The sequence below is a fragment of the Diplotaxodon limnothrissa genome, linkage group LG23 (assembly GCF_057381915.1).
Source record: "Diplotaxodon limnothrissa isolate DT_005_m linkage group LG23, D_limnothrissa_male_GT1.1, whole genome shotgun sequence".
Taxonomy (NCBI): Eukaryota; Metazoa; Chordata; class Actinopteri; order Cichliformes; family Cichlidae; genus Diplotaxodon; species Diplotaxodon limnothrissa.
The window spans coordinates 16,196,026-16,218,741 of NC_140617.1; the positions used below are offsets into that span (position 1 = coordinate 16,196,026).

General features: G+C 36.9%; 1 protein-coding gene across 1 annotated transcript in view; it reads right to left on the reverse strand.

Moving 5' to 3' along the window:
* Window positions 1-22,716, reverse strand: part of naaladl2 (N-acetylated alpha-linked acidic dipeptidase like 2) — a 341,534-nt gene that overhangs the window by 116,462 nt on the left and 202,356 nt on the right. Inside the window, exon 11 of the mRNA XM_085348789.1 lies at window positions 8,004-8,150. Within this exon, the coding sequence (XP_085204915.1) occupies window positions 8,004-8,150 (147 nt within the window). The remainder of the gene's footprint in view (window positions 1-8,003; window positions 8,151-22,716) is intronic.

Here is a 22,716-nt window from a genome sequence, read left to right on the forward strand (position 1 = left end):
CAAAAGTTTTGCCCAACTTTAAAGTCTTCTACACAATTTTTTGGAGGCTCTTGGTAGAGTCCTTTTTCTTTTGTACTGTGCACTAAAGTTAGCATAGAAGACTCTAGAGACTCTGCAAGAAATATATGTAAATTTGGTCAATATTAAAATGTAGTACGGTAAGGGTTTATTGACAAATCACAATTGCAATGTCATTTCCCCAACTTGTTCCTTCTCCTCACTCTCACTGTCTCTCATGTCTACCCTACAGACTTCATTCGTGTCCTCTCACCACCAGTAACTCCCATCTTCAAAGCTGCAAATAAAATTACTTCATGTAAGATGTGTCAGATGGAGATTTGAACAGACACAAGCACACTGGTGTGTGTTAGTGTGCTTTAGCTTGCATGACTGTTGCCTGGCATCATCACCACTTGAAGCACCAAGGGGAGTTTGGGCCTGACAGCTGTGCAGGGGAGAGCTGGATGCAGATGTAATATCCTTCTATCATTCCCCATCAGCTTTAGACTTCCAAGAAGGTTGGAGGCACTGACAGGTACTACTGCCACTTAACAAGACTTCACTTACTGTGTTTTACAACCAACACGTACAGGATGAGGAATACCATTTGAAAAGGACCAAATGCCACTGTAGATTGCTGTAATAAAATGGTATTTCTCCTGCTGGAACCAATGATAAATCAAACCTCAATGAGCTCCTGGAGAACTGGTGTTATGAAACTGGAGCAAACTTCAAAGCATCTGGTCAAATAAGCATTAAATGACGTGTTTACTGATGTGTATGCAATACAGTCTGTATCTTATTTGCTTTCCTGACAAAATACTTTGGTAAAACTTAATCACACTATGATAATAAAAGCTCCTTGCAAGCAATGGCTCACACAGAATAATTGTGAAATGTTGCAGCTGAAACTTCTACCTGATAATGAATAAACTACTATATATTCTATGTGCATACTATCAGAATACATACATTTGGAGCCCTAGTCAAATATATATATTTGTAGATCTATGAGTTTGTGCAACTATTGCAACTAACGTGTTAATCGGGAATGACAATGAGTGAGCAATGTTAATAAAAGTAAGTAATGTAAGTAAGTTACATTATAGCAGTTCACTCAGTGTTTTCCAAAAAACTTTTTTCCCCGCGTCAATCCGTTTTTACTGAGAGGACATCAAATAAAATGCAGGCTTTTCTGGCAGCTTTGTGAAGATTTGCTGTTGCTGTCAAGTTCGATAAAGTTCCATGATGGCATATAATGCTTGAGTAGAAACCACTGGTTGTTAATACTTTTTTGAGATACCGCTAGTCAGCTTTACTTATTTAATCCACTACAGTATATAGTGAAAGAAAAGAGTTTTCTGATGCAAAAATGAGAGCTAATTAGTGTTAATGTATACACATCCTACTTTCCAGACTGGAATTTCATTTAGGTTTTTTTTAATGTATCTAGATCATGTGGTGTTTTATCTCCAGAACGAAGGTCTATTCTGGAAAATGTCTTTTGTTTTGTTTGGATTGTGTGCTCTTACTCTCGCTCTTCTTCTAGCAAAGATGCTACATTTACAATGCAGGATATTACAGGACATCAAAGGCTAACTGTCCAATTAAAAACTGCCTTTGCAACTACGCCAACAGACAGGAAACCTACAAGCACAATAAGCAGGTGAAAGAAAACAAAGCCAATACAACAGAGGCTGATTAACTGTGTTTGCTTTTTACCACTAAGAGCTCATTTTCAGAGTCAAAATGGGAAGGAGTCAAATGATGAAAGCAATTATTTTCAGCTGCTTTCCTGAACATAATAAAAGATTTGTATTACAGGATTTGAACAATAAAGTGTGTACTCGCACATAGGTTAAAATGTACAATGAGATAATTATAGCTGTTCCTGGTGCAGTGGGAAAATAAATTAAGGATGAAGCCAGAGAAGCATAATTTGTGGTTGTTACAGAAGATAGATTTCCTGATACCAGTGTTTTTGCAAAAACTCTCTCTCTAAAAATCATTTAGGCAGCACTGCTGTTTATCACAAGTCCACTCCTGTCACAAATTGTGGGAGGGCAGAAGATGCTGCAGCCCTTGTCCTACATTTTTGGAGGACTCTAATTGTCTGCACAAAGTTGCAGTAATGGCCTCCGGTCTAAACAGAGTACATGCCAAAGTCAAGATGAAGATCCTTCTGACTCTATTAATTCTTGCTCTCCCCACCTGAACCTGACTATAGCCCTGAACCAATGATCTGCAGAGATGAGGGGATGTCAGATATTCCTCTCACACCTCAGCGGCCTGTCTGAGTTCTCTTCCAGGTCCCCAAAGCCAAGGCAACTGCCTGATGACACATGTCAAAGATGACTCCCACGCGTAGCCCCGAACAGGATGGTATTTTACATCCAGATTTCTGCACATGGCAGTGAAGAAAAATATGCTGAAGGAGATTTTTGAGCGTATTACATTACATAACAATGAATTATTCAAACAATGTGTTATATAGCTCATCTCAATAACTTTAGTCACGTCATTCTCTCACAGCAGAACATGTTTCTCTGTTTTTGTACATAAAACAGGTTTAAATCTACTCAGACTTCAAAACAAAACAAAACAAAACAAAACATGAAAATGTTTTTTAAAAAACATTGTAAAAATATTGCAGGCGGTGAATAACAAAAGGAAGTTTTAGGGAGCACTGTGAGTGCAAAGAGATGAAAACTACCATAGAGTGAAAGAAAAACAGATGTTAAATGAGAAAACAAATGTTCAGCGAGCCACACTTTTGTCATGAACACCACAGCAATGGTGCACAACATCTGGTTGTTTCCCCAACACATTACCAGCACAGAACTCTGTTTGCTCAGCATATGAGGATGAATGAATGCAATTACAAACACAGTGGATCACACACAGTATAGTGACCTGTTCGGAATATTGAACAAAGTTGGAAACCAAGCAGAGGTTTCTCAGAAATGCACCCACGCAGTTGGAGCCATATGTACCTGCTTTGATTTATTGCCTACATGGGATCAGTATGCACACCTGTATACTTTGTAATCGTCGCCCAACTCGGTTCACTGTTCTAAAGCTTTTAGCTGGAAAACACAAACATTCTCTGTCTCACACATACATAGGCACTCACTTTTCTGTGTGTTTATTATTTTCTTTTTCTGTTCGGAGCCTAATGTGGGCAAATAATAATCACTATATTTTAATTGCAAAATCTGCACAGAAAAAGCAGATATATAGATATTAATTCTTTGCCTTTTTATTGTTCTTGTTTTACAGTTTTGTTTGGTTTCATGGATCAGCAAATAGCTACACAGTACACCATCTACTTGGATCAACACAATTTAATGTACTTATCATAAATTAATAACAATGTTTGCCTTAATAATCTTTCAAAAAGAAGAAACATGAAGTATTACAGTTGTTATGCGTACATATGTCTTTTTTTCTCCTACCTGTGGTATGTCATTGATTCATATCACACACATAATTGTAACTGTATTGCCAGTGATGAGACTGAATATTAATTCTAGTCATCAAAGAGGGTTTGAAAATAACAAACTTCAGCACAAAAGCAGCTTGCATATATAGCATTTTATATTGCATATGAAATGAATTTTACCTTCCAGCTACTTTCATGTTCATGACAATGCGCTATTCTTGCCCTTTCCCTCTTGATGTGGGTCGAGACATGCATCACTGACTGCATGACAAAAGTCTCAGATGGGATGTCAATGCACCAGCTAAAAGCTCAGCTAGGGCAAGAATGAGGTTGTGTTCCTTTCAGAGAAAGCATGCCTGTGCCAAGACCTGTCCACCGCCATTAGCAGTGAGGTGATGCCAAAATGAACAATGAGGAACTTGCATGTAACTGGTTTTCCACTGAATATGGACGGTTGGCAGATGGGCTTGATGCTCAATCACATGTTTTCCTAAACCTTGCACAGGGATTGTTGCAGTTATCAGAAGGGCACGATGAGATTATGGCATGGTATGGTACAGTACCAACATCATGAAACCAGTGCTAAGATCAAATTTGTCATTTCGATGACAATTAGGTCCTTTCCACTATTGAAAATTGGCTATTGAATCATTCGGTGAACCCTGTACTTTATTAGCTCTAGTGAAGCCAAACAGCAAAACAAAACCTAACTTTTCCCCCCAAACACAGCTTATAAGTTTGTGGTTGAATGTATGGCCTGTGTTACATGTTTACATTTTTAGGCCAAACAAATGGAAAACACACAATTGCTCATTTTCACTCGAGCTATATTCAGGGCATCCCTGAAAAATATTTTGTTGACCTTTTAATACCAAATGTACTAAACCCCTTGTAATCAGTTAATATTTTTAGCTGCTTGTTTTTTATGCTTACTGCAACTCCCCACCTTTGTTGAAATGCTAGCTCTAAATACAACTGACTGAAGAGAATGTGAAAGTCAGGTCGTATCACAGCTTCACTCCCACCTCTTCAAAATCAGGGCCATTCACCATGACAACACTGATAATATGTAATGGTGGGAAAGCCTAAGAGCAGAACACAATCTGTGTTCAGTGTGTGGGAGAAAAATAAGAGATATGACTAACACAGTGTTTGACAGAATAAAAAGAGATGACATTTACAATTGTTAAAAATAACCGAGGGTAATTTGAGATAAACATTTCCTGTGCACTAAGGTTTTTTTTTTTTGTGGCATTTTGGGCCTCGATTGTCAAAACTGTTGTTGAGGAGAAAAATCCAAACTGACAAAGCAGCTTTTAACTCACTGTTCCCAAGTGCTGATACATAGTGAACTTCTGTTTCCAAGTCTAATGGTGTCCCCTCCTTTACTCTCCATATTGTCTCCTCTCCCTATAAATGTTTCCAGGTCTTTTTCCTACAAACTCTCGGTAATAACAGCTGGTTTAGAGCTTGCTATTTTTGTTGATGTTGACTGTCGTATCTTTATGCTCTTGTTTCTCCTCTTTGCTTCCCCTCACTCCAAACAGTTGCAGTATTTAGCCGCCCTCCCTGAGGCCGTTTCAGATTTTTTTCCAGTCAAAAGTTTTTTTTCTTCTTTCTCAGAGTTTCTCTATATAATACAGTGACGTCTTTATCTTACGATGTAAAGCGCACGGCAACTGCTGTTATATAGGTAGAACTGAATTGATGAAGGATGCCTGCAGATATCAAAAGCCCTTTGAGCAGCAAAATGAAGATGCAATGGAATATAAATAATAAACAGTGTTACTTTTGTACTTTCTTGTACTGAACTGTACTTTTGTCCTACTGAATATTTGACCTTTACCTTCACAGTTAGACGTGTTATTTATAATGTAAACAACAAATTTCATTTTGTATTATCATCTCAGAGTGACACATTTTGGATACATCTTTGTTCTTAGAAGTAGATCTAAATGACTCCTGTTTGTGCTTGTATTTAGGGTGAACTCCACAGGTGTTTTAACTGCTTGGGAGTTGGAAATATGCGCAACGACAGTAAGGTTACAGAGAAATATAGGCGGTTAGAGCCTGCAAAACTTTACTGTGGCAGGAAAATCGCTTTTCATATGAGATCTCTGTAACAAATATTATATAACTCTTGTTATTCCAGCTTGCACTACTCAGAAAATACATATCCATTCATTTCAGTGTGAGGGTGTGGAAGCTAAACTGTCCCATACGAACAGGAATTTATTTAAAATTACTCGTGGGAGAATACTTAAAGATGTGGTCACGCTGTGAAAGCAGAAATTGGCCATTAGAAGGAAATATAAATCCCGCATATTAAATCAGCATGTCTTGAAAATACATGTAGGTGCATTAAGCATTTGTTGCTTGCAGAAGTTGTACTGTTTCCCACTTTTTGTAATCGTGTTACTGTTCAATATGCCGACATCTGCAAAAAAAGTGAATATGGTAAAACGAGTGTGGGAACATGTTTCAAATGGGTGCTGCAGGGTGGAAGCATTATGTTTAAGTTAGGGAAAGCCCCCCACAGCAACTATCTTTTTTTAAAAGATCTGTATAAATGATTGCATGCCATTAAATGTACATTAGTTTTGCATTTTCTTATATAATCCATGTCCATGTCCTTATATGAATACTTTAATACATCCCATCCCAGGATGTGTGTTCTGTCCATCTGCCTGCCAGTTTAGTTTATGTATTTCCAGTTTAGCCAGTTTCCTGTTTTTGTCATTTAGTAATAAATCTTTGTTTTGAGTCTACAATTTTGGGTCCATCATTCCTCCTATCCTGCCTGCACACAGCTTACACATGACACAAAACACAGGCAATACAGACACTGGTTTATACGAAAGCCAGATTTAAACAATCAATAAAACACTAACACCATTAACACTAATGAATCTTATTTACTTGCAAAGCAGCCCAGGAAAGCAACACAGTAGCTAAATATTAACTCTAATTGGACAGAATATTTGGCTATAATCATATTTAGTGCTAATGTTAGTAGCAGTTTCTCTTCTTTTTGAACATATACCTGGGATAAACACATACTTGAATCTAAAAATAACATACAGTTGTTTTTTAAAAATTTGTAGTTAGTGAATAGTTGACTATTAATTAGTCTCTTATTTCCCCAAAAGCTCACTGACTCCTCACTGACTCTATCAACCATGGTCTGCCATTAAACTTGCAGCTTAGCTGCTGAATAGTCTTTCTCCTTCTCCAGACTGAACAGTCAATCTGAAAGTAATTCGGAACTGTCTTGAGAAAATTCAGTTTCTAAAACATGTTGAGCATTTCTACAAGTGGAGAAATTAACTATAAATGGAAGCTGTGTAGGTTCTTCTGTCTGTCTCAGCTTCCCCAGAGACCCGGTTAAGATATAAAGCAGTAGAGGAAATTTTATTGCCCTCCGATTTTAAATGCTGGAGTTCAATCCAAATGCTATTAAGCCGTTACTAATATATGGATATAGGGTGTTCCCTAACAGAGTCAGGTTTGTTTACAGATAGTTTTTAATTTAATTTAGGTTTTGTCTTTCCTAAACAAACCCAGTGATGCAGATTTCACTCTCCACCACCTATTATTTTCAGGTTGTAAAGGCACCTTGAGGGCAGATAAACATCATGAAGATCTCTCGCACTAATTAAGCTCAAAGTTGCCGTCCTAGCCAGAAGTTCCAAATTTGAGTGGGCCGATAAGCTGAGGCTAAATCACTGTGTTTCCACCCCAAGGCTGTGCAACAAACATCAATACTGCATTTTTAATGGAAATAAATGGGGGCATGCATAATTTGTGAGCACTATGATGTGCATTTGTTCCTTACAAAAGAGACAAGCTATACTGCACTCTGCTTAAGTTTGAAAACGTTCTTCATATTGGCAGTGACACTATATGGGCTGCATATGGTTGTTATCACAGTGTACCACATATGGTCATGTGACATAGCTGGAAAAATGTCTTAAAATGTAAATCGTGTAATGTAATAAAGTCGTTAATTTTAGATCCAGTCCACTTTTTTGTCTTTGTATATATGAACTGCCCTGTGGTAGATCTCCCTCTGACTGCCACTCCAATTTAACAGAGTTTGACAGATGGGGTCCTTACTAGATTTTCTTTAAAAGAAAATTCACATAAACTGAAACAATACTCTTCTCCTTTTGGTTTAATACTTTCCATTATTGTCTCAGTGCATATTGTATATATTAGATTATTTATGTGAAACTAAGGCTGGGATGAAGTAATTACTTCAGTCACACAACTGGTATATATTCATACAGACTTTGTTTCACACGCTAAAACATTAAAGCATGCACTTTAAGTAGTTTGTGTCTGTCGTAAGTTAAAGGTAAATGTACCTTCTCAAAGACAAGTTTTGCTTCTAATGAGGAAATTTTTACTATCAGAAACTAAAAGACAAGGTGTGACCGTGCCTTGTATTATGGTAGTTCCTCTGATCTCAAGGGACAACGTAGCATGGCATAAAATCAAAGCAATGAGCGTCACAAGAAAAATGGAAATAAAATAATTGGGTCTTTTGGTTTAGACATACCTCTTCTGCTCTAGTCTGTTCAAAGGCAAACTCCATGGTAGGCACGGCCAATTGGTTGGCAAAGAAACCCACATCTCCAGGCAACTGCAGTGAGCTGACGTTGGGTCCAGGGCAGTTTCCGCCACGAATACAACTCAGCAACTGCCTCTAACAAAGAAGAGGAAAGAATAATGGGAATAAAACCATAGTGAGAAGAGAAAATTAATTGGTGGAAAGACTAAGAGGAGAGACAGCAAAGTCTTCAGAGGGAAGTCTCGCCACTCAGAAGTCGGCACCACACCGTGGTTATATTAACTGCACTCCAGATAAGAACCCGCTACACTCTTCTCTTATTCATTCACACTCTCTCCTTTAACATGAGTTTAAGCTAGTAATATCAATATGATGTCATAGCAGATATAACACCGTCACCCTCCGTCATTGCTTTAATTGGAATGTTTCCGTTTCGTTTCTTTTTTTTTTGTTGTCGCTCACAGTTCATGTGGTTTCTTTCTTTCTCTTGTCTTTCACTGCTGTGGTCACCTACTTCCCCACTCACCTACAAACAACACCCTCTATTTCTCCATATTTTCACAACACGATCACGCAAACACATCAGCTCAACGGCAGCACATTCACAACAGCCTCACAGCACGCACAGACTTGCAGGACACATAAGCAAGCCACGCTTGTTCATATTAGTGAATATTCACACACATAGTCAGACTTATGGAGTCTCTCACCACACTTCTTTCTCTCTTTCTATTTATAAACAAGGGATGTTTCCATATTCTCTCCACCTGTCTAAACGAAACACCCAGCATACATCATTAGACATACACGCACAATTAAGGGCATGCTGAGGTTTGTCACATGGAATGTAAATGGAGCTGGCACCAGAGGAAAGAGGTTAAAAATATTTAACCAGCTTAAAAAACTACAGGCAGATGTTGTTTTATTACAAGAAACTCACAAACCTGTCACAGGTTTAAATGAACTTAAAACACCTGAGTTTCCTAACGTGTTTGCAGCCGGTTATAATTCTAGACAACGGGGAGTAGCAATTTTAATACATAAAAATGTTAATTTTACAGTACTCGATACAGTTATAGATCCAGAGGGTAGATTTCTAATTATTAAACTATCAATATTGAACAAAAAACTATGTATTGTTAGTATATATGGTCCAAATGTTGATGAACCCTCATTCTTCCACGGTTTTTTTAGTGCACTCTCTGAACACCTTGATTGCACACTCATTCTTGGCGGTGACCTCAACCTTGGACTAAATGAAGAAATGGATAGGCTCAACACAACAGGAACTCAGCGTAATTGGCAGTCCACAAATATAATCAAACAGTATATGAGCGACTTTGGTCTTTGCGATGCATGGCGCTCTCTTCACCCCACCAGTAAGGAATATACTTTTTTCTCGCATGTTCATCACTTTTACTCTCGTCTGGATTATTTTTTGGTCAGCAGCTCACTGCTGTGTGACATTTCAGACACTGAGATTCATCCTATAGCTGTCAGCGATCATGCTCCTGTATCTTTAACACTAATGCACAAGAATAATACTACGCCAAGTAAAAACTGGAGATTTAATATATCACTACTTAAAGATGAAGACTTTATTAAATACTTTAAAAAGGAATGGACTTCATATTTAGACTTTAATGACACTCCCGGAATATCTGCTTCTGTCCTATGGGAAGCAGGGAAAGCTGTGATGAGAGGTAAAATAATTTCTTTCTCATCACACAAAAAGAAAGAAGAAAACAAAAATATTCAGGAATTAGAAAAAAACATCAAAACACTAGAAGAAGCCTACGCGTCCCACCAAGATCAGGAAACATTGAACAAAATATGCAAAACAAAACTAGAATTAAATGAAACTATTAATAAAAAAACACAATTCCTTATACAAAGACTTCGCTTGCAGAATTTTGAACACAGTAACAAATCAGGTCGATTTCTAGCTAACCAGCTAAAAATAAATAAAGAAAAAATAACTATATGTGCTGCTAAAGATTTATCGGGGAACACAATATATGATCCTGGAAGAATAAACAACATTTTTAGGGATTTCTATGAAACTTTATACTCACCACAAATAAACCCATCTAAAAATGAAATTGATCTGTTTCTTGACAACGTAACTCTTCCAAAATTACTAGACAGTCAAGCAATGGAACTGGATTCGCCACTGACGCCAAGTGAACTCCAGGAAGCCCTGATAAGTATGCCCAATTATAAGGCTCCAGGTCCAGACGGCTTCCCTGCAGAATTCTACAAAGAATTCTGGACAATTTTGGCACCAGTATTCCACAGCATGTTGCAGGAAATCGAGGAAAAGGGCAGACTACCACCAAATATGAATTCTGCCAACATTAGTCTCCTGCTAAAACCAGGCAAAGACCCTTTATTTCCCTCAAGCTATCGTCCAATTTCTCTTTTAAATGTAGACCTTAAAATAATCTGCAAAGCTCTCTCAAAGAGATTAGAGAAAATGACCCCCCTCTTAATTCATCCTGACCAAACTGGTTTCATAAAAGGTCGGCACTCCTCAACAAACACTCGTAGATTACTTAATTTAATAGACTACTCATACGATAAAAACATCGAAACCATAATATTATCTCTAGATGCAGAAAAAGCATTTGACAGAGTTAATTGGAAATTTTTATTCGCAACTTTACACAAATTTGGTTTTGGAAACTCTTTCATAAACTGGATAAGAATATTATACAATTCCCCAACGGCTCGTATCAGAACAAATGACCAGACATCCTCCAGCTTCTGTCTCCTGAGGGGCACCAGACAGGGATGCCCACTCTCCCCTTCACTTTTTGCAATTTTTATCGAACCTCTAGCAGCAGCATTTAGACAGGCTACAACAATTAAGGGCATAACATGTAAGAACATAGAACATAAAATCAGTCTCTATGCGGATGATGTGTTGCTTTTTCTGCAAAACACACAAACCAACCTCTCTGAGGTAATTACTTTAATAAACTGGTTTTCAAGAGTTTCAGATTATTCAATTAACTGGCCAAAATCTACAGTTCTCCCCATTAACTGCTCCTTCCATAATTCTTCCTCTGCCCCACTGCAATCTGGAAATATTAAATATTTAGGTATTAATGTCTCTCCTAAGCTTTCAGACTTAACTAAACTAAACCACATCCCACTTCTAAAGAAAGTAGAAGGCGATCTGACTAGATGGAAATCTTTACCCATATCACTCATGGGAAGGGTCGCCACTATAAAAATGATGATCTTGCCAAAAATAAATTACTTATTTTTGATGATCCCTAACAAACCATCACAAGATTGGTTTAGATCTCTGGATTCATATATTTCCAAATTCCTTTGGAAAGATAAACCCCCGCGTATTAGCTTAAAAACGCTACAAAGAACCAAGGATAGAGGAGGATTAGATCTGCCTAATTTTCACCAATACTTCTTAGCCAACAGGCTTCAGTTCATCTCAGAATGGTTAAAACATACCTTCTTAGTTGAGCCCTGGCTAGATGTTGAACAGGCACTATGCAAGGATCTAGAGATTTCAGACCTACCATTTATTAGCTCAAACATCAAAAGACATGAATGCTTTAAAAGTATCAACATCAGCTTTTCTCTAACAGCATGGTGGGAGTTTCTAAAAATAACGGAGTCTTCATTAATCCCATGCAAACGTACACCTATCTGGAATAACCCTGACATATTACAAAACAATAATATGATTAATTTCCCAGAATGGAGTTGTAAAGGAATTAAATACTTAGAACATATATTAGAGGGAACAGAATTTATTCCATTTGACAGACTAGTTGAACAATATGGGATCAACAAGACAAGGTTTTTAGAATATCAACAAATTAAATCCATAGTAAAAAAGAAATTTAACCTCAGTCAAGTTGAATTACAAACACCACTAAGTGCGGCACATTTTTTTACTCTTAAATCCCCCAAATTATTATCTAAAATATACAGAACACTTTCTAAATTAGATGAATCAATATCCCTTCCTACTGCAAAGTGGGAAGCAGATTTATCAGTCAACCTAGACCAAAACTTCTGGTCTCAGATTTGCTTAAAAACTTTCAAATTAATTAAAAATCCCAGTCTGCAATTAATACAATACAAAATACTTCATAGAGTGCACTATACAGGTCATCGGATGTTCAAGATGGGCTTTACATCTTCCAACAACTGCTCACACTGTCAAGGCAATACACCAGACAATTACATCCACGCTCTTTGGTTCTGTCCACCAGTGCAAAAGTTTTGGCGCGAGATATGTGAAGACTTATCAAAGTGTCTGAAATGTAACATTCCAACTTCCCCCTTAGTGTGTCTACTGGGCAGCTTAGATAATGTCACTTCAGAAAAGAATATAGCCCATATGATCTTCACTGCCCTATGCATAGCCAAGAAAACAGTCCTCATGAACTGGAAAAATAAAAATAATCTTAATTCTAACCAATATAGAAATTATCTATTAGATTACATTAGTCTTGACACAGCCTCTGCCACCACATTAGACCAATTGCTCTGGGCCCCTTTTATCAGCTCCATCACCTAGTGGGGGTGGGGGGTCATAGTTTGGTCCCGCCTTCACTGTTGTGATTGGTGAGGGGGTAGGGACAGGCTTAGGGCGTCGGGGGGTTCCCCGGAGGCATCTTCCTTGGGGGGCTCAACCCGGGGTAGCGGTCACGTCCGGTTGGGGGCTCTGTTGGCTCTCAGGTGACTGTTTCCTCGCGGCTGCGTGCAAGACTGGGCTCTCAACTAAATAAATGTGCAAAGTGCAATAAGTGCACTTTAAATGGTCACTGGGACATGAAAGTGTATAGAATAAAACAAATGTCATTAATCCTCTCAGAGTTGCTACAATTAAGTTAAAAAAAAAAAAGTATACCTGTGCCAAACACGCAGTTTTTATGACCCCAATGCACTCACATTAGTGGAACAAATAATACATCAATACAGGATATGTTTTATGCAAAACACCAGCTTTGGTAATGTGTATAAAAAACACTACTACCCATAAATATCCCATAAATCATCATACCACCACCATAAGCTTGAACCATTCATACGATGATTGGTCCATGTTTTCCTGCTATTTACTTCAAATTCTGATCCTACCATCATGACGACTAACACAAGCAGTTGAGCAAGTTCTGAAGCGCACAGACTGGCACCAACAAAGATGTCACATGTAAAGTAATTTAAAACACTTTTCTTCCTGATGCGTGGTTTGAACTTCAGTAGGTCATTTTGACCATGTGTACATGACTAAAAGTAGTTAGTTGCTGCCATTGGCTGATTAGATATTTGCATAAACAAGCCATTGAACAGGTGGACCTAATAAAGTTTTTGATGAGTGTATATTGGATTACTAAAACAAAAAAGAAAAGAAAAAAAAAAGCGTATTTAAACCATAGCTCATTTTATTAAGCTCATTAAAACTACAATGTGGTTGCAGGTGCTGAATAATAATGTTTGACTTGTCTTTATTAGGGTACTAAATCAAACTTATTTACAATTTTCCTCAAGTGGTTTCCTTCCACTAACCAATGTTCTACAATTATTGTAACAGCAGCTGCTTCTCTTTCAATAGCAAATAACACGGAAAGCAATAAAACCAGGTGACAAGTCTCATGTTAGTGGTAGTGAACTGTGTCAAAGCTAGAAATGTGCAATTATCTACAATAACAGTCTCATATCATCAGGGCCCCAAGCACAATATTGTATTTAGCAAAACATATACCCATATCTGACAGTTGTCATTAGCTTCAGCCATGAAACTAATATGAATTTAGATATTTTTTAGTGAAAAACTAACTTTTACCTCCGTCTTCCATCGGTGTTCAAGCTGAAATGGCAGTTTATGTTCCAGAAAAGATTTCCAGCTCCAAACACTTTGCAATGTAGAAATATAGTGCAAACATATTCTACATGCGATTTATGTCCAAAAACATGCTTAGCTCATCAACAGAGGTGATTATACTGTAACACAGATACAGTTGTGATAAGATATGCTAAGAAAACAAGATGAAAAATGGTTGTATTTGGATATTTATATTAGGTATGGTGAAAAAATAGGAAAAAGAACAATTGCATATATGATTATTCTTGGATAATTTACAAGTATGTTTTTTTAAATAAAAATTATATAGTCCATAATTCATAATTCTACAACTAATGTAAAACAATAACTGCACACCACTGCTATTATCATTTAAAAAACTTTCAGATAGCACATAACACAAGCCAGAACTTAAAACACTTTAAAACACTTAAAACTTAAAAAAAAATCTGTCCTTAAGCCATAGAGCCTTAATATAGAGCCTTAATATTGTTGACGTACACCATTTGAATAAGGCAGCTAGCACCCTATTCACTCAAAATGTAACTTAAATGATAACTAGAAGCACATAGTTAAAGACCATTAAAATTCTGTATATCTCAGGAACCTGTTTACACAAAGGAACATGTACAAGTCATTCAGTTTTTTGTACGTATATTTAAATCACCTTGCCAGGTATGAAAAAAAGTTTCAAGGCTGACACTAATAAGAATTCTCAAGTACAAGTGTAAATTCTACTAAGTATAGTTTAGCGCTTAGATGGGGGCTGGACGAGGTGAGGGTGTTATTATGGCTAATTGCACAATTCAAGCTTTTGTCACAGTTCACCACTAACATGTGGCTTGTCACCTGGGTTGACTGCTTTCTGGCGTTGCTCATAATTGAAAGAACAACACAGCTGCTGTTGCAGAAATTGTCGAGACTAAAGTGGGTAACAGAATGCAACAGTCAATCAACTGGAGGCTTATCTCAACTGTCCATATCCTCTGTGCCTGCCTGATGTCACTGTGTTCTTCTGTCACATTGCATTTAATTAGAGTTTCCCTTTTATCAAGGTCTGTCAAGGGGAAAGTGTTCTGGTGTCCAATCATCCCCGCCACTGCCATTGACACAATGTTGTCAACCTTTTCTGTTTTATTCTTTCTAAAGGCAGTGGCTCTCTAAACATTAACTGCTGCTGTGACACATCACCACTCCAGCTGAATGAAGGCCAGTAAATAATACCTCCAACCTTGACTCACAATTAAATTTCCCTTTAATCACACATTTTTTTCTTTTTTTACTTCCACAAAAAGACTGGAAGGACAAGAACATCCACATGAATATCAATATTCATGCAGGGCATTTCATTACCTACTTACGGCTGATTGTGGGAGTTAACAGGGTGGGACTGAATGCTTGTTCATGTGTGTACAATTTAAAACTTGATTGAGAATCATAACAACGAACTTGTACACAGAGGACACAGTTATCACAGTATTGACTTAAGTATTTGGCTTTTCATTTATTGAAAGCCGTGTATTAGTGTAGAATTCAAGCAAAGGTTTATATGTGAAGGCTGTTGGATTAAAAAACACTCCATTTCAGATTTCTTCTTTGTTTTGGAGGAAATTATTCCATGCAATGATAGTCCCTGTGGCTCAGGCAAGGAAGAAAACTTAGAAAAAGTTAAGCTTTATCAACAGAAAATAAATAGACTCTACTACAGCTGGGAAACTGGGAGAGCATCCCTATGTATGAGGCCAATGTGCACTGAGATCTTAACATGGTCGTGTTAAACTACTTGAGAAGCCTGGACAAATATGTGTTGTTGGACAGATTCTTCTTATAAAGGAAATGCCAGAAAGACTGGTCAGACCGGCCATTGGTCAGTTGAATTCATTTGTTAAATAAATGATTGGCAGTGAATCTTTTGACAGTATTTTTTTTATAGCTGCTTAGTTAAAAATATCTTACTAAAATGAAGTAATAAGACCTAACATTTCTTCTTCCAGAGAAATAATGCTAGACAAGCCTACAGTCAATTACGTGTCTAAGTCTGGTCACTGCTATGCTCACTTTACTACCTTTGAATGCAACTGTCAACCCAGAGAGCTATTGCTATGCCAAGCAGGGAGGACGACAAATTCACCAAGCAGGGTTGGCGACTCTCTTGAGGGGAAACTAGTCTGTCTCTACACTGGAGTTGAAGAAAGTCACTGATTCTGCAACACTGGGGAGGTTTTATATGTGGCCCATTGGAGTAGCTTAAATAGTCTAATGCACAAATGGCCACTTAAAAAAAAAACTACCTCTGTGTAGATGATTGATTATTGGATATTTTCAGTAAGAAGGGAGACTAATTTGACCACATCTGCAATCTTGTTTGATTTGAAACACCTGGATGTATTCCAGAGGGTCCATGCCTGATCTATTTTTGTTTGTGATAACGACTGGCCCATGAAAGATCTCTGCTGAAATTGTCATGGCATATCTGACATGGTAAATTATTTGACAAATGTGTTTTTATTTCAATATAGTCTTATTACAATATGATTTTTTTCACACTGAGACGAGTCCTCTGTTGAATTAAGCAGACTAGCCTAGCTGAAGATAATGATTACATATAGGAATATGTTCAGTCTTCAGTTTAACCTGTTGGATGAAATCTGTAGTTGAAATGTCATTCAGTAAAATAAGTTGGTTAGACTACATGTATTTTGTCTTTCCCTTAAAAAAAAATACTTGCAATTAAAGTTGACACACTGACATTTACGTCTAACTATGGATGTGTTCTTACAAAGTAACTAGATTTAGTGGGAAGTCTTTGGCTACACAGCTCAGCTGTGTCCCTATACAAACACTGACTAACAGCAGTACTTCATAAATTCAGGATATGTTTAATTGCCTACAACCTGGCAACAGAATATAAAGCAAATCAGACAACACAAGCGGCTGTTGTCTGACTCTTTTTACATGACCGATAGCATCATGAGTAAGGTACCATCATCCCAGCTGCTTAGCATTGTTGAATGACTGAGTGAAGCAACACAAAATAAAATTAGTAATTATAGCATAAAACTGTTTACCCTAAAAGAAAATATTGCAATATTTCAAATGTATTATGTTACATAATACTGACACTACATATCATGTGCCTCTAGCAGGTTTTTAGGTATTTTTAAAATAACCTAATTAAGTCATAAGTCACCAGATATATGAGTCAAATCTTACTCAACCTGAAGTCATAATGACTGCAGTCTAAACTTGTATAGCTCAGAACCAGAAAAGGGAGACAAACATCCCACTGCTGCAAACATCAGAAGCAGAGACAATAGAAGAAGCTCTAATGTACATAAACTGTAGTTCATTCAACTGCTCTGCAATCAATGCTTTTCCAATGTATAATGTCAATGCTTGAAGTATTAATTAAACTCTATGAACATTTTGAAGCCAATGTACAGATTACACAGAGAACATCTTACTGTTTTCTTCATTCATCAAGTTAAATTCACATTATAACTGTAGATGTGTAAATATAGCTGTCTGCAAATCTTTTTTGTTGTTTGTGCATTATAATGGATCAGTGTTGCTGAGCAAGATATTGAAATGAACTTCATTTGAACTTGATTTGCACAAAATCCTAATTAGAGAACACACTAGCATTACTGAATTTATGGCATTTGACAGACAATGACTTTACATTTATGAGTGGTCACCCATGACACTTAAAAGCCTTACAGGGGGTAGCACTATAGATCTAAAGATGCAAAGTAGTGAGCAGAATTTGGAATACAATAATCTAATTGTGTTTTAATTACAATATTTGCAGATATAACAAAGAATGGATTTAACCATGAGAACTTTAAAGGGACCCAATCTGCATTACATAAAAGCACAGTCTTTGAGTACAACTTTGGCTACAATGTTACACTCTCTGTACTGAAAAAATATATTTTAACATTTTGTGTATTGTTTGTTTGTTGCATTGGATGACAATCTGTCTAAACCTCTTAGCCTTGTTTTGATCAAACTAAGGTTTTAGAAAAATACATGGCTACTTTGAGATTTTTGGATGACCTGAGGTTATGGCATTTACTCAGAACTTTAAAGGTCTGTGAAGTTTTTGAGTCCCAGTAGAAAAAAAGAACTAAGTCGCAATATGGAATTATATAGAGAGGCACACTATCATTCTATCAGCTAGGGAAAAGATTTAAAGTCATGCCATGTACAGCTTCTCTGCTTTTCTCTATTACAAGCAGTCACAGTGCATTAAAAGAGTGTCAGAGGGGGAAAGGGAAACAGACAGTCAGAATGAGAGGAGAGTACTTTAGAGAGGGAATAATAAGATAGGGAGGTATAAAAATTGGGATGCAATGGGAGGACAGACAGAATAAGCAAGTGAACAGGGAGGAAAAGAATGAGAGAGAGCAGAGAGAATGGTTAATTTCAGCCTGTGGTGGAACACCGGGAATCAATATTTAATTTCTTTGTCTGCTATGATAACAGAAGAGTGAAATCATTTTGAGATCTCAGCTTACCACTCAATACCACTCTACCAGTCTACAAAATCCTATGTGCTACAAAGAATGGCTTGCTGGACTTGAACGAAAAAGCTTGAAACTAGATAATCTTTAGGGGTGAGTATATTGAGGCTGTTCTTGCTTGAATAAGGCTGTATTATTGTTAGAGTTTATATTCCACTTTTGTTTTTACCATAAAATCCAACCCAGTTCTACTCTCAGACTGTCACGTGCTGATGCTGTGACAAGTGGGGCAGTTAATGAGACTGGTGTCAAGGCTTTTATGGGATGCATTAGTCTGGAAAACCTGTTGCAGATGGAAGGAGTATTTTAGCCTTTGAAATGGTGTATTTGAACCATTTTCTTTGCCTAAACCTAATCAAGGAAATTTTAGTGCATTGTAGTGTTAACAGTAAATGAAAACAAAAACTCAAAGACAAATGTAAAACTCTTAACTCTAACAGCCTTGTCAGGGTGCATATGCTTTCAAGCCTGTTTTGGAAAACCTGGGATTTTATTCAAACTTTTGTCAGTTTTTATTCTTGGGATAATATAATGCTTGCATATGCCGCATGTTGGGAAATAATGGTAAAAGAGAACCATTTTAATGCATCGTAATCTGACAGCAAAGGTACTTCACACTCAGTATTGTTACTTAAAAAACCATCACTTGACCCAGCTGTCTTAGCTAATTATATATAGGCCAATCTCCAACCTCCCTTTTATCTCAAAATTCTTGAAAGAGTAGTTATAAAACAGCTAACCGGTCATCTGCAGAGGAATGGTTTATTCAAAAAGTCTCACTCAGATTTCCAAACTCATCACAATACAAAAACCACATCAGTGAAGGTTACAAATGATCTTCCTGAGAGTGGACTGAGCTTGTCCTGAGAGACCTCAGTGCAATGTTTGATACTGTTGACCATCATATTTTATTAGCAATTAGAGCATGCTGGTGATTTTAAAGGTACTGTGCTAAACTGGGGTGAATCATATCTATCTATTAGACTCCACATGTTTATATAAATGGAGAGTCCTCGTCACACACTAAGGGTAATTATGGAGTTCCACAGGGTTCTGTGCTAAGATCTGTTCTTTTTACACTACACATGCTTCCCTTAGACCAGGGGTGTCAAACTCAAATACACAGTGGGCCAAAATTCAAAACTGGAACAAAGTTGCAGGCTAACGTTAATATTTATTGAAATATATTTATTCCTCCAGATATGAGAATGAATCTTTTCTTATGGACTCAAACACGTTTTGCTGAAAAACTGAATATGGAACAAGAAAATTTTAATACTAAACAATATATTTATTAGCTGTATAATACCAGTAGGCCAGCTCTAATAGTAATTTGGTATGGCTTCGCGCGCCAAATGTAATTAGGCTGCGGGCCAAATTTGGCGCGCGGGCCAGAGTTTGACACCTATGCCTTAGACAGTATCATCAAAAGGCATAGCATACATTTTCACTGCTATGCAGATGATTCCCAACCTTATCTATCAATGAAGCCAGATAACAAACACTAGTTAGTTAAACTACAGGAATATCTTAAAAAATAAAGACCTTGATGATGATGTTTTTGGCTTCTTTTTTGACCAGGATATATCTTTCAATACCATATTAAACAAATATGTAGGATTGCTTTATTCCATTTCTTCCAGTATATCTAAAATTAGAAACATCCTGTTACCAAAATGTCGTAACATTTGGTAAACACTGACTTAAATTGCTAGTTGATCCAAAATGTCCAGCAAAAGTACTGACAGGGACTAGAACATGACTATTTTTCTTCTCACTAAACATTGGATCTGGCATCCAGTCTTTAGTGGGAAGCAGAATAGACGTGCAGATCACGTCTATATTGGGTTTGTTGGTCCATGACCAATTCTGGAGATCTACCAATTTGGACGTCCAACCATGACCCAACTTAGATATCTATATGACGTTCAACATTTGAACTTTGGGTTGGATAATGTTTTTTGATGTCATGTGGTTGTCTATGACAGGTGCAGGGAGTTTACATGGTTAATAAATGTATTTTTTTAAACTACAAATAGCAACATTGCTGTTATACATATGAATATGGATTATTTATAAATAAACACAATTTATTATATGTTAGTCTATTGATTTACTCAGTACATGTGGGATTTTTTTGTGTGTTATTTTAATTATCCTGTTTTTCTTTAACTGGTTCATTTATTTTAAATAATCAACTTATTTCTTTGTAACCAGGTTAGAACTGTCATTTCTTAAAATTTGTTAAAATAGAATTAAAAAAAACGTTGAAAGGCATGTTAAAATGTAAAGTACTAATAGATAAATTATTTAGAAAAATTCTTCGAATCCTTTTTAAAAGGAGTAAATATGTTTAAGAAGTTTAAAAGAGCATTTGCATTATATAGTTCATTGTTATTTTAGTGAGGCTGGCATCCTGTTGTATTGTGAAGAGCTTTGTAAGAGGGAGTGAATGTGGTTGTGATCAGTAGCAGGACTACGAGACGTTTGTACTAGTGTGTATGTATGAACTTGACTATCTGCTCGACAGTCTTTGTTGATGTGCACATTGTGCAAGCTGTCTGTGAGAAGCTAGGGACATTTCTGCTTGAAATCCACCATGCAGCTGCTCACTTTTTTATTTAGCTCAAGAGCACACAACATCTTAGAGATGTCTACTGATCACTCTGCATTCCTTCACACATACTGTTTCTGTACAGAAAACATAAAAACGAGAGGGGCCTGATTATTCAAGAACTTCTATGAGATGGATTTTAAATTTGATTCTGCATTTAACAGGGAACCAACGATGAGAACCCACTGTGCAAAGTGACATCGGAGTGATGTGTTTTATAAATCATTTTTGGACGTCTACGTTTGACATTGAAAAGACATTCACAATGACCGAATTTGGACTATAAATAACCCGTACACTGAGATCCCAGGGATATCAACACTAGGAGTTCAGCAGACATTGAAAAAAAGGACATTGCCTGGTGATACTAAACAACCCCTTCAGTGGATCAAAACTGTACGTCCAAAAATGTCTTGTAAAACACATCACTCCGAAGTCACTTTGCGCAGTGGGTTCTCATCGTTGGTTCCCTGTTAAATGCAGAATCAAATTTAAAATCCATCTCATCACATAGAAGTCCTTGAAGAATCAGGCCCCATCTTATATTAAAGTGCCATATCACTCAAACAGAGCACTTTGCTCTCAGACTGCTGGTTTACTTTTGGTAAACCAGTATTTTTTTTTTTTTAACTCACTATGTGTTTATACACCACTCTGAAATCAATCATTAGTTAATCAATGGCTCTTTTCCCACAACGTTTCTTAGTGTTTTCTGCCTTCATTCACCGCCTACTGGTCATGGCAGATGGGTTCTGCTGAAGGTTTCTTCATTTTTAAATGGAGGTTTTCCTTCTCACTTTCGCCAAAGTGCTTACACAGGGGGGTTTGCATTGTTGGGGTTTGCTGTTTTTTCTTTGTATTATTTTAGGGTCTCTACCTTACAATATAAAATGCTTTGAGATAACTGTTTTTGGGATTTGTTGTTATACAAATACAATTGAACTGAATTAAATTGATGCAGTGGGATTGAGACTGTGTATTAAAATAAAAAAACTCTGCATTCCTACAAACTGAGGCAGGTAATAGATCGAAAGTTAAGCTACTGTGCAATTACCCCAAAAGATTATAATAAATAATTTATGACACCCATTTTGTCAACATTTGTAAGGTAGAAATTGCATTTTCCACAGCAAAGTTTTGCCTTTCGTAGTTTTATTTCATTTATGTTAACTGTTAGAAACTGTGATAAACTCAGATGTCATTTTATTATTAAGTTGAAAGATGACAGATCATTATCCCCAAGTTGCTTTCCCAGCAATCAACCTTCTATACTAAGCAGACAAGCAGACAGTTCTAAATAAAGAGTAACACACACACACACACACACACACACACATATAAAATGTAAAAAAAAAATAACTCTTTGTAAACTCAGTGTACAGCAGTGTGGCACATCAAATAAGCAGAGTGTAACAGGGAAGGACGGTGTACAATAATCAAAATGCAATGCGCTGCAAGAAAGTGCCAATGACAAAAACAATTTTATGTCTATGATGATAATAATAATTCCGTTCCAGACTGTGGTCTTTGAAAAAGCAATTTGCAGCTGTTGAACTAAAATGCATGTACAAGCCACTCAGAAATGAGTGACTGGGATATTAAATAGACAAAAAATAGAGCAGGGAAAGGCTCAAAGAGATTGCAACAGACTAAAGGTTGTCTTCTTCCGTTACTTATTCACTTCTGTGTTACCTAAAAGAAACATTAGGGTTCAAGAAG